The sequence below is a fragment of the Notolepis coatsorum genome (genome assembly GCF_963971535.1).
Source record: "Notolepis coatsorum genome assembly, chromosome: 4".
NCBI classification, from domain to species: Eukaryota; Metazoa; Chordata; class Actinopteri; order Aulopiformes; family Paralepididae; genus Notolepis; species Notolepis coatsorum.
Genome location: NC_140168.1, coordinates 142,624,247 through 142,637,953, shown reverse-complemented (window position 1 = coordinate 142,637,953; position 13,707 = coordinate 142,624,247). Strand labels below are relative to the sequence as shown.

Genomic DNA, 13,707 nt, shown 5'->3' with positions numbered 1-13,707 from the left:
AAGAACCTTCGCTCCTCTGTCTCGCTCTCAGCCTTCATACCATCTCAATATAGAACCTTCTCTCCTCTGTCTCCCTCAGCCTCCCTACTGTCTCAATAAAGAACCTTCGCTCCTCTGTCTCCCCCTCAGCCTTCCTACTGTCTCAATAAAGAACCTTCTCTCCTCTGTCTCCCCCTCAGCCTTCATACCATCTCAATAAAGAACCTTCTCTCCCGTGTCTCTCCTACTCTGACTGTCTCCCTCTCAGGCTTCCTATACGGTCTTAATAAAGAACCTTCTCTCCCGTGTCTTCCTCTCAGCCTTCCTACCGTCTCAAAGAACCTTCTCTCCTCTGTCTCCCTCAGCCTTCCTACTGTCTCAATAAAGAACCTTCTCTCCTCTGTCTCCCCCTCAGCCTTCATACCATCTCAATAAAGAGCATTCTCTCCTACTCTGTCTTCCTCTCAGCCTTCCTACTGTCTCAATAAAGAACCTTCTCTCCTCTGTCTCCCCCTCAGCCTTCATACTGTCTCAATAAAGATCCTTCTCTCCTGTGTCTCCTCTACTCTGTCTCTCAGCCTTCTTACTGTCTCAATAAAGAAGCTTCTCTCTCCTGTCTCTCCTACTGTGTCTCCCCCTCAGCCTTCCTACTGTCTCAATAAAGAACCTTCTCTCTCCTGTCTCTCCTACTATGTCTCCCTCTCAGTCTTCCTACTGTCTCAATAAAGAACCTTCTCTCCTGTGTCTCTCCTACTCCGTCTCCCTCTCAGGCTTCCTACTGTCTCAATAAAGAACCTTCTCTCCTGTGTCTCTCCTACTCCGTCTCCCTCTCAGGCTTCCTACTGTCTCAATAAAGAACCTTCTCTCCTGTGTCTCTCCTACTCTGTCTCCCTCTCAGCCTTCCTACTGTCTCAATAAAGAACGTTCTCTCCCGTGTCTCTCCTACTCTGTCTCCCTCTCAGCCTTCCTACTGTCTCAATAAAGAACGTTCTCTCCCATGTCTCTCCTACTCTGTCTCCCTCTCAGCCTTCCTACTGTCTCAATAAATAACCTTCTCTCCTCTGTCTCCCCCTCAGCCTTCATACTGTCTCAATAAAGATCCTTCTCTCCTGCGTCTCTCCTACTCTGTCTCCCTCTCAGCCTTCCTACTGTCTCAATAAAGATCCTTCTCTCCTGTGTCACTCCTACTCTGTCTCCCTCTCAGGCTTCCTACTGTCTCAATAAAGAACCTTCTCTCCTGTGTCTCTCGTACTCTGTCTCCCTCTCAGTCTTCCTACCGTCTCAATAAAGAACCTTCTCTCCTCTGTCTCCCTCTCAGCCTATACCGTCTCAATAAAGAACCTTCTCTCCTCTGTCTCCCCCTCAGCCTTCATACTGTCTCAATAAAGATCCTTCTCTCCTGTGTCTCTCCTACTCTGTCTCCCTCTCGGCCTTCCTACTGTCTCAATAAAGATCCTTCTCTCCTGTGTCTCTCCTACTCTGTCTCCCTCTCGGCCTTCCTACTGTCTCAATAAAGAACCTTCTCTCCTGTGTCTGCCTTCTTACTGTCTCAATAAAGAACCTTCTCTCCTGTGTCTCCCCTACTCTGTCTCCCTCTCAGCCGTCCTACTGTCTCAATAAAGAACCTTCTCTCCTGTGTCTCCTCTACTCTGTCTCCCTCTCAGCCTTCCTACTGTCTCAATAAAGAACCTTCTCTCCTGTGTCTTCTCTACTCTGTCTCTCAGCCTTCTTACTGTCTCAACAAAGAACCTTCTCTCCTGTGTCTCCTCACCTACTCTGTCTCTCAGCCTTCTTACTGTCTCAATAAAGAACCTTCTATCCTGTGTCTCCTCTACTCTCTCTCCCTCTCAGCCTTCCTACTGTCTCAATAAAGAACCTTCTCTCCCGTGTCTCCTCTACTCTGTCTCCATCCCAGCCTTCCTAGTGTTTCAATAAAGAACCTTCTCTCCTGTGTCTCTCCTACTCTGTCTCCCTCTCGGCCTTCCTAGTGTCTCAATAAAGAACCTTCTCTCCTGTGTCTCTCCTACTCTGTCTCCCTCTCAGCCTTCCTACTGTCTCAATAAAGAACCTTCTCTTCTGTGTCTCCTCTACTCTGTCTCCCTCTCGGCCTTCCTACTGTCTCAATAAAGAACCTTCTCTCCTGTGTCTTCTCTACTCTGTCTCTCAGCCTTCTTACTGTCTCAACAAAGAACCTTCTCTCCTGTGTCTCCTCACCTACTCTGTCTCTCAGCCTTCTTACTGTCTCAATAAAGAACCTTCTATCCTGTGTCTCCTCTACTCTCTCTCCCTCTCAGCCTTCCTACTGTCTCAATAAAGAACCTTCTCTCCCGTGTCTCCTCTACTCTGTCTCCATCCCAGCCTTCCTAGTGTTTCAATAAAGAACCTTCTCTCCTGTGTCTCTCCTACTCTGTCTCCCTCTCGGCCTTCCTAGTGTCTCAATAAAGAACCTTCTCTCCTGTGTCTCCTCTACTCTGTCTCCATCTCAGCCTTCCTAGTGTCTCAATAAAGAACCTTCTCTCCTGCGTCTCTCCTACTCTGTCTCCCTCTCAGCCTTCCTACTGTCTCAATAAATAACCTTCTCTCCTGTGTCTCCTCTACTCTGTCTCCATCTCAGCCTTCCTAGTGTCTCAATAAAGAACCTTCTCTCCTGTGTCTCTCCTACTCTGTCTCCCTCTCTGCCTTCCTACTGTCTCAATAAAGAACCTTCTCTCCTGTGTCTCCTCTACTCTGTCTCCATCTCAGCCTTCCTAGTGTCTCAATAAAGAACCTTCTCTCCTGTGTCTCCTCTACTCTGTCTCCATCTCACCCTTCCTAGTGTTTCAATAAAGAACCTTCTCTGCTGTGTCTCCTCTACTCTGTCTCCCTCTCAGCCTTCCTAGTGTCTCAATAAAGAACCTTCTCTCCTGTGTCTCCTCTACTCTGTCTCCCTCTCGGCCTTCCTACTGTCTCAATAAAGAACCTTCTCTCCTGTGTCTCCCCTGCTCTGTCTCCCTCTCAGCATTCCTACTGTCTCAATAAAGAACCTTCTCTCCTGTGTCTCCTCTACTCTGTCTCCCTCTCGGCCTTCCTACTGTCTCAATAAAGAACCTTCTCTCCTGTGTCTCTCCTACTCTGTCTCCCTCTCAGCCCTCCTACTGTCTCAATAAAGAACCTTCTCTCCTGTGTCTTCTCTCCTCTGTGTCCCTCTCAGCCTTCTTACTGTCTCAATAAAGAACCTTCTCTCCTGTGTCTCCCCTACCCTGTCTCCCTCTCAGCCGTCCTACTGTCTCAATAAAGAACCTTCTCTCCTGTGTCTCCTCTACTCTGTCTCTCAGCCTTCTTACTGTCTCAACAAAGAACCTTCTCTCCTGTGTCTCTCCTACTCTGTCTCCCTCTCTGCCTTCCTACTGTCTCAATGAAGAACCTTCTCTCCTGTGTCTCCTCTACTCTGTCTCCATCTCAGCCTTCCTAGTGTCTCAATAAAGAACCTTCTCTCCTGTGTCTCTCCTACTCTGTCTCCCTCTTGGCCTTCCTACCGTCTCAATAAATAACCTTCTCTCCTGTGTCTCCTCTACTCTGTCTCCATCTCAGCCTTCCTAGTGTCTCAATAAAGAACCTTCTCTCCTGTGTCTCCTCTACTCTGTCTCCATCTCACCCTTCCTAGTGTTTCAATAAAGAACTTTCTCTCCTGTGTCTCCTCTACTCTGTCTCCATCCCAGCCTTCCTAGTGTTTCAATAAAGAACCTTCTCTCCTGTGTCTCTCCTACTCTGTCTCCCTCTCTGCCTTCCTACTGTCTCAATAAAGAACCTTCTCTCCTGTGTCTCCTCTACTCTGTCTCCATCTCAGCCTTCCTAGTGTCTCAATAAAGAACCTTCTCTCCTGTGTCTCCTCTACTCTGTCTCCATCTCACCCTTCCTAGTGTTTCAATAAAGAACCTTCTCTGCTGTGTCTCCTCTACTCTGTCTCCCTCTCAGCCTTCCTAGTGTCTCAATAAAGAACCTTCTCTCCTGTGTCTCCTCTACTCTGTCTCCCTCTCGGCCTTCCTACTGTCTCAATAAAGAACCTTCTCTCCTGTGTCTCCTCTACTCTGTCTCCCTCTCGGCCTTCCTACTGTCTCAATAAAGAACCTTCTCTCCTGTGTCTCTCCTACTCTGTCTCCCTCTCAGCCCTCCTACTGTCTCAATAAAGAACCTTCTCTCCTGTGTCTTCTCTCCTCTGTGTCCCTCTCAGCCTTCTTACTGTCTCAATAAAGAACCTTCTCTCCTGTGTCTCCCCTACCCTGTCTCCCTCTCAGCCGTCCTACTGTCTCAATAAAGAACCTTCTCTCCTGTGTCTCCTCTACTCTGTCTCTCAGCCTTCTTACTGTCTCAATAAAGAACCTTCTCTCCTGTGTCTCCCCTACTCTGTCTCCCTCTCAGCCATCCTACTGTCTCAATAAAGAACCTTCTCTCCTGTGTCTCCTCTCCTCTGTTTCTCAGCCTTCTTACTGTCTCAATAAAGAACCTTCTCTCCTGTGTCTCCTCTACTCTGTCTCTCAGCTTGCCCACTGTCTCAATAAAGAACCTTCTCTCCTGTGTCTCCTCTCCTCTGTTTCTCAGCCTTCTTACTGTCTCAATAAAGAACCTTCTCTCCTGTGTCTCCTCTACTCTGTCTCTCAGCTTGCCCACTGTCTCAATAAAGAACCTTCTCTCCTGTGTCTCCTCTACTCTGTCTCCCTCTCAGCCTTCCTACTGTCTCAATAAAGAACCTTCTCTCCTGTGTCTCCCCTACTCTGTCTCCATCTCAGCCTTCCTACTGTCTCAATAAAGAACCTTCTCTCCTGTGTCTACCCTACTCTGTCTCCATCTCAGCCTTCCTACTGTCTCAATAAAGAACCTTCTCTCCTGTGTCTCCTCTACTCTGTCTCCCTCTCAGCCGTCCTACTGTCTCAATAAAGAAACCAAACCCAACAGCTCCAGAACAGGGGGGTAGTTACCAGGTTCTTCACCAGGGTCTCCAGCTCCTTCTGGGCCAGCCGGACGGCCTCCTCCCTCCCCACGATGGTGATGAGCTCCTGCTCCGTGTCGTCCGGCGAGGGGAAGATGATGCGGGCGCCCGTCTTGTCGCGCACACGCCGGATATTGGCCCCCCCCCGGCCGATCAGGAACCTGTGGTACTCCGGCTTGGCTTGCAGCTCCGCCGTGAAGTTGTTGACTTGCTGGAGAGGGAGGGGTGTAAGACAGAGAGAGGGAGGGGTGTAAGACAGAGAGAGGGAGGAGGAGAGAGGGAGGGGTGTAAGACAGAGAGAGGGAGGAGGAGAGAGGGAGGGGTGTAAGACAGAGAGAGGGAGGGGTATAAGACAGAGAGAGGGAGGGGTGTGAGACGGAGAGAGGGAGGAGAGAGGGAGGGGTGTGAGATGGAGAGAGGGAGGAGGGAGGGAGTGGTGTAAGACAGAGAGAGGGGGAGGAGAGAGGGAGGGGTGTGAGACGGAGAGAGGGAGGGGTGTGAAATGGAGAGAGGGAGGAGAGAAGGAGGGGTGTGAGATGGAGAGAGGGAGGAGAGAGGGAGGGGTGTGAGATGGAGAGAGGGAGGAGAGAGGGAGGGGTGTGAGATGGAGAGAAGGAGGAGAGAGGGAGGGGTGTGAGATGGAGAGAGGGAGGAGAGTGAGATGGAGAGAGGGAGGAGAGAGGGAGGGGTGTGAGATGGAGAGAGGGAGGGGTGTGAAATGGAGAGAGGGAGGAGAGAGGGAGGGGTGTAAGATGGAGAGAGGGAGGAGAGAGGGAGGGGTGTGAGATGGAGAGAGGGAGGAGAGAGGGAGGGGTGTGAGATGGAGAGAGGGAGGAGAGAGGGAGGGGTGTGAGATGGAGAGAGGGAGGAGAGAGGGAGGGGTGTGAGATGGAGAGAGGGAGGAGAGAGGGAGGGGTGTGAGATGGAGAGAGGGAGTGGTGTGAGATGGCGAGAGGGAGGAGAGAGGGAGGGGTGTGAGATGGAGAGAGGGAGGAGAGAGGGAGTGGTGTGAGATGGAGAGAGGGAGGAGAGAGGGAGGGGTGTAAGATGGAGAGAGGGAGGAGAGAGGGAGTGGTGTAAGACGGAGAGAGGGAGGAGGAGAAAGCGAGTGGAAATGGGAGAATTTAAGACTTTTTAATAAATACCCTGCAGATACCCTATCTATCCATCCATCTCCTCAGCCGGCTGCAGGAGCAGTCTCCTGGCCCTCTCCACCTCTGTTGGGAGGGAGACCATCCCTAAATCCTCTCTCCACCTCTCCCTAATATGTAAGGGATAATCGACGACTAGGTGCAGGTTAAACGGTTTAGAGCAGGGGTCTCAAACTCAATTTACCTGGGGGCCGCTGGAGGTAGAGTCTGGGTGAGGCTGGGCCGCATCAAATATTCCACAAAAAAGGGTTTCAAGTATTCAAAAAAAAAAGTACAACTGATCCAATCTTCTCAATCTTTAGCAATAACATTTCAGAACATGAACAGTTCTTCAGAACATGAACGGTTCTTCAGAACATAGGCTTCTCAGTGGTGTCAGTGGACTCATCCACAGCTATGGAAATGCACTGTGCATTTTTTTTATTCTATCACAAAGCTGTTTAATCAAATCACCAGCCAGTATTTCAGTTATTCTGGTTGCTGTGCGATCTGAGGGGGATTTGCTTTTGTTTGCCTTCAAACATGGTCTCCATCACTTCAGTCATACATTATTTTCAAATAGCTACAGTTTCTTGGCATAATTAGTCACATAATTGGTTTGGTGCTGGGACTCAGGATGAACGCAAGACGAAAGTCTTTCTCTGGTCTGCATCCCCTTAACAATTGTGTGTATTGAGCTGTACTGTATTGTACCCATTCTGCAATCTGTTAATAAAGTTTTCAATCAATCAATCAAGTCCATTCACCTTTGAATTGCAGTCGACTCGGGTCTAACATCCGGCTTCGACATGGACGGTCGCATTTCAAACAGCTCCCGGCAAAACAAACGCTACAGATCGACAAGGTATTTTGCACATTTTTTACTTTCCCTCCTGTGGATTATGGACTTGTACATTAACTCACCACTGAATCAACTCCAGACAGAAGTGGAAAGTAAAGAATGCGCAAATAAACAGTCCCATTGTGACTTTTACTTGCTGAAAGGCTCGGAGCAGAAACACCCAGCGATTGGAATAGCAGCAGTTCACAGAGTTTTAACATCGAACCCGGACCGCAAGAAACTACCCCCGACAGGCAAGTTTGATAGAAAATCGATGGTTCTATAGTATTTGCTCCTGTCTGGAGACATTCATCAAAACCCAGGACCTGTTTTAACACGCCGACAGGCGAAGAATCAACAGCTCATCCTCACACCGTCGCCGGCCGAGGACAGAGTCAACATAAACACAGCTTCCTCAACAGCCAGCGGATGCACCAACCGACCAGCAGGCGGCGACATCCCCTCACCGAAGCCCATGCAGAGGAGCCGAGAGGCGAGAGGGAGAGAGCTTGCAAACAGGGGACACTTCAGCGCGGGATCACCAGGGACCCGCCGGTTGACTCGGCTAGCCCCGCCAGGACAGCTAGGCTAACCGGGCCAGGACATAGGGTTGACCCACCCCCCCTCCCCCACAACGGAGGGCCTCCAGACACATCTGTGGACAGCGACCAGCCCCCCCCCCCCCCCCCCCACGTCGCGGGCTTTCACACCGACCAAAGACACCAGCAGAGGACAAAGGATCATACCCACCCCCCCTCCTAACAACAATGAACACAGGACCCCATCCCCCCCTCCCCACCTACCGCCACAAGAACAACCACACACCACAGTGGAAAATCACTTTGAGCTAGACAACATTAATAAAATAACAAACACAAATGGACTTCACATATTTCACTTAAACATAAACAGCTTGAGACCCAAACTGGCTGAAATCAGACATTTGTTTTTAAACGGTAAGGCTAATATATTATGTTTCACAGAAACAAAACTTGACTCATCTGTTCAGGATCCAGAGATAGAAATCGAGGACTATTCAATCGTCAGGAGGGATAGAAACCAGTATGGAGGTGGCGTCTGTGTGTATATACACAAAGATACCAAATTCAGCAACCGTACTGACCTTAACCATGACTAGATTGAAACTGTATGAATTTAAATCTTATTTGAAAGGGCAAAATCAGTACTAATAGGCACAATCTATAGACCGCCAGAACACAGTGGCTTCTATGACTCACTTGATGGGTGCTTAGCTGGGGTGGAGGGCGTAGGAAAAATCCTTATTGGGGACTGGAACACGGACATGCTACGTAAAGCAGCACCCGTCTTCAAGGCCTTCAGTAGGCTTTGTGATCTGCACGGCCTCAGCCAGCTAATCAACCAACCCACAAGGGTATGTGAATCAACTCAGACTACCATTGACCTCATCCTGACCTCTGACAAGTCCATGATCTCCAATAAAGGGGTTAAGCATTCGGGTTAAGTGATCATTATATGATATTCTGTACCCGCAAAAAGCTAAAGCAAAATGCTGGCTGTCACAAAACAGTCACATCTAGAGACCTCAAAACCTACTCTAGCGAGGCCTTTAACCTTGAACTGGAGAGCCTGGACTGGTCAGATGAACTCAATGGTACACTGGTCGAAGAAACCTGGCTTGGCTTCAAAACCAAATTCTCAACAATACTAAACAACATGGCCCCCCTAAGAACCACCAGGGTAAAAAACCACGCTGAGCCGTGGATGCACACTGAAATACTGACCGCTATGAAAGCCAGAGACAAAAAATGCTCTGAGTTTCGTAAAAGTCAGTCAAAGCTTACCAAAAGCACGAGCAGTGAACTCCAAGCCCACGTGACTGAACTCAAACTAGAAAGAAACAGACTAAGAAATGACGTAAACTCCATGATAAAAACTGCAAAAAAAAATTTCATCAATGACAAAACTGAGGAAAACAAAAATAAACCATGTGAACTTTGGAAATTACTCAATAATCAACTAGGCTGCAGTAAAAAAAACTTAAAACCAGGTTCTCAAACATAAACATAAAGACGGACAACACGCTCATCACAGACAAACTGGATGTAGCCAATTACTTAAACACTTTCTTCACAAACATAGCCACAACACTGGTAAACAAACTACCCTCCCACTCAGGGCAGTATGGGGTAGAACACATAGTAGCATACTACAAGAACCTAGGCGTCCACAAAGACGATTTCAAACTGGAAATGGTAACTACAGATGAGGTACTCAATAAACTGAGTGCCCTCCAACCGAACAAGGCCACTGGCCATGACAACATCCCCTTCAAATTCCTCAGAGACTCAGCAGCCGCCATCACCCCAGTCATCACACACATAATAAACCTCTCCATAAAACAGGGACACGTCCCCAAGGACTTCAAAATAGCGAGAGTAACACCCCTGCACAAAAAGGGCAGCAAATTAGACCCAGGCAACTACCGCCCTGTTTCTATCCTTACATCCATCTCGAAAGTCATGGAAAAAATAGTATACGAACAGGTCGAAAAGTACATCGCGGATAAAAATCTAATCTACGAATTCCAATCTGGTTTCAGAACATCCCACTCCACTGACACATGCCTTCTCTATTTGAACGACCACATCAAGCAAGAGGTGGACGCGGGCAAATACTGCGGCATGGTCATGCTAGACCTACAAAAGGCCTTCGACACTGTCAATCACACCATTCTGATTGACAAGCTAAAAGCAATTGGTTTTGATAGTTTATCAGTGAGCTGGATACAATCCTACCTGGAGGGGAGAGAACAGATGGTGGAGGTAAACGGTACCCTACCCCCCCCCCCCTCACAGTGAACTGTGGTGTTCCACAAGGAAGCATACTAGGACCACTACTGTTCCTAATTTATGCAAATGACATGTCGTCAGCTTGTGACTGCAACTTGTTCCTGTTTGCGGACGACTCAGCCCTGCTGGTCTCTGACAAGAACAAGTTACAGGTTGAAAAAACCCTCAGCTCGGAACTAGGCAAAATCTGCATATGGCTCGCCGACAACAAACTATCATTACACATGGGCAAAACAGAGTCCATTCTCTTCGGTTCAAATAACAAACTCAGCAAGACCGACGGCTTCTCAGTTACAGTGGGTGACAATATTGTCACAAGGAAAGATGAAATTACCTACCTGGGTTCCATCCTAGAGACTAATCTTTCCTGTGACAAAATGGCATCCAATGTAATAAAAAAAGTCAACCAACGAACTCGATTCTTGTACCGGATCTCCTCTCTGGTAAACAAGAATACCCTGAAGACTCTGGCAGGAGCACTCATTCAAGGGTACTACGACTATGCTTGCACCTTATGGTACCAAAGCACCTCAAAGGCACTAAAAACCAAATTACAAACATCTCAAAACAAACTAGTCAGACTACTGCTTGACCTGACTCCTAGAACCCACCTCACCCCTGCACACTTTGCCAACCTAGGATGGCTTAGAGTAGAAGACAGAGTACAGCAACTTGCAATGGGCCTGGTCTACAAGATACACTACACGACCAAGGTACCCATGTACATGTCAAAATACTTCCCAAAGGTCAGTGAATACCACGATCACAACACCAGAGGGAGCTCCACAAATCATGTAAAACCCAGATTTGGCTCAAACAAGGGACTAAACACGTTTCGCAATTATGCCACATCAATGTGGAACGCCCTACCCAAAGCTGTAAAGGAATGTGAATCACTACCCACCTTCAAAAACACTCTCAAAGAACACCTACGGGAGACTGCAATTCGAAACTGGCCCCTACAAATGTCCTAACCCAGTTGTACAATAAAGACCAAGCATGGCTTTGTCAGTATTCCAATGTACAGTGCCCCCCCCCTACCCAACCCCCCCCCCCCACCTCCAATGTACAGCCCCACCCAACCCCACCCCACCTACCCAACCTCCTCCAATGTACAGTTTCTATGTCAAATGTATGTCAGTATTCCAATGTACAGTGTGTCCCCCCTACCCAACCCCCCCCCCCCCCCACCTCCAATGTACAACCCCACCCCACCTACCCAACCTCCTCCAATGCACAGTTTCTATGTCAAATGTATATACACTCTTTTTCTGGATTTTTTTTAGTATCACAAACAGTACTGTATTTGCAAATCTGGTATGTCATAAATGTATAGATGTAGCAGTACTGTCTATCTGTATGTCGTGTGTGTCATATGATGAATTGAAAATGGGGGACCCTGATGGAAACAAGACGAAAGTCTTTCTCAGGTCTGCATCCTCTTAACAATTGTATGTATTGAGCTGTACTGTACTGTACCCATTCTGCAATCTGTTAATAAACTTTTCAATCAATCAATCAAAGACTTTTCTTTTACTGACCATCTTTGAAAATGCCATATTTTTCTGCTGGCTGCCTGCTGGCGAAAATAGGCTAATAGCTACATTTATCTCACAGAGATAAAACTGGGAGCGAGTTTACTGTAGATGCGCTGTCAACTCTGCTCCGACTTGAACTGAAAGAGAGAGACGACATGCAGTCCATGAAGACCCGCCCTACTCCCCTACTCTGCCTCTGATTCGCAGACTGTGGGTGAGGGGGAAAAACGCTGACGGGACATGTATGTGATTGGACCAGACCCGTACACAGACACAGGCAGTGGCAGTGCAGCCGGACATGCAGAGCACTGCTCGCAGAGATAACGAGGATGCATTTGCGTTCCACTTTACTTGATATCACTCCGGAATCACGTTTCAACCAAGGCACTAACATAACGTTGCTGTCATGAGCCTGCGCTATGGTAGCCTACAAGTGATAAAATAAATAAAACTTCCAACTCTCGCGCAACCACTCGGCAAACAGTTGCACGCAGGCCGCATTAACACTAAACTTTGATGTCCAGTAGGGGGCCGCAAAATATCATCCCGCAGGCCGCAATTGGCCTGCGTGCCGCGAGTTTGAGACCCCTGGTTTAGAGGCACAACATGAGAAGCGAAGAACCACCTGACATGCAGCCTAAACCAAAAAGTTAATTATTCCTCTTATACCATGGTAATTTACCATCAATAGAAAAAAAAACTATTTGCACATTTTTGGTGAACGTTTTTCACTGTTTTCCTTCCTGGTCGTTGAGCTTTAAGTTGATAAGTCACCCGTACTTGCCACAGTTGATAACGGGTAAGCTCTTTAATGTTGCTATGGTTACAGGTTGGGTAGCGGATTAATTTAGAACAGTGATTAAAACTTTGAGCTAAACGGTTTTAACACACACCTGCCGAGCCAATCAGAAAAGAGTATTCACCCCCAGCCCATGGTATAATCCTCTTTCCTACATTCCTATACTCCATCCCAACCATCCATCCATCCTCACCTTCTCCTCGGCCAGCTGGAGCAGCTGTCTCTTGGCCCTCTCCACCTCCCCGAGGGGCCCTCGGATGGTGACCTTGTCGGAGCCGGAGCCCTCGGGGGGGAAGTGGATGTGGACCCCGCCACACTCCTCCATGACGGAGCGCACCAGGCAGCCCTTGGACCCGATCAGGGAGTTGTGCAGCTTGGCCGGAATGGCCACCTCCATCTCATTGATGTTGGCCTGGCGGAAAGGGAGGAGACGAGGAGAGAGATAAGAGATATAGGGGGGGGGGGAGAGAGAGAGAGAGAGATAGAGGGGGAGGGGAAAGACAGAGAGAGGGGGGAGAGAGTATAAGAAGACCCGCCTGATCTCAAACCTACTGAAGTCGGCCCATGTCACCCCACTTCTTAGGGACCTGCACTGGCTCCCCATTGCTGCACGTATCCGCTTCAAGGCCCTCGACCTAGCATACCGTGCGGCAAAGGGAACCGCTCCCGCCTACCTCCGGTCAATGGTCTCTAACTACACACCCTCAAGACCCCTACGCTCTGCATCTTCTGGCCGCCTCAGACCTACTCCTATCCAAGCTCCCGGAGGGTCATCAAAGAGAAGCCGCCTATTCTCAGTCCTTGCCCCACAATGGTGGAATGAACTACCCATCCCAGTTAGGACAGCCGAATCCCGTCCAATCTTTCGCCGTCGACTAAAGACTCACTTCTTCAACCATTATCTGAAATGATAAAAAAAAAAAAAAAATCGAACCGTGACTAACCTTACTGTCATGCACTTGTCCTAATAAACTAACCTACACTGTAACACGCAACACTTTGATAAACATTGTTACTCAGCTGATAGAGTTGTACCCTTCTTGCTGTCTTGTCGTACAGAACTTGTAAGTCGCTTTGGATAAAAGCGTCAGCTAAATGACTAAATGTAAATGTAAATGTAAGACAGAAGACTATAAGACAAGACTATTAGAACACAGAAGACAATAAGAAGACTATAAGAAGACTGACTATAAGGAGACAGAAGACTATAAGGAGACAGAACTTAGAAGACTATAAAGAAGGCAGAAGACTCTAAGGAAGACAGAAGACTAAGACAGAAGACTATAAAGAAGACAGAAGACTATAAGGAGACAGAACTTAGAAGACTATAAAGAAGACAGAAGACTATAAGGTAGACAGAAGACAGAAGACTAAGACAGAAGACTATAAAGAAGACAGAAGACTATAAGAAGACAGAAGATTATAAGAAGACAGAAGACTATAAGACAGAAGACTATAAAGAAGACAGAAGACTATAAGAAGACAGAAGACTATAAGAAGACAGAAGACTATAAGAAAGAAGGCTATAAGAAGACAGAAGACTATAAGACAGAAGACTATACAAAGACAGAAGACTATAAGACAGAAGACAGAAGACTAAGACAGAAGACTATAAGAAGACAG

At 47.9% G+C, this 13,707-nt stretch overlaps 1 protein-coding gene across 1 annotated transcript in view; it reads right to left on the bottom strand.

The window, feature by feature from the left end:
* hdlbpb (high density lipoprotein binding protein b) overlaps nt 1-13,707 on the bottom strand; it is a 141,574-nt gene that overhangs the window by 41,877 nt on the left and 85,990 nt on the right. Inside the window, 2 exon segments of the mRNA XM_084312332.1 lie at nt 4,935-5,156; nt 12,278-12,496. Coding sequence (XP_084168458.1) covers nt 4,935-5,156; nt 12,278-12,496 — 441 coding nt within the window.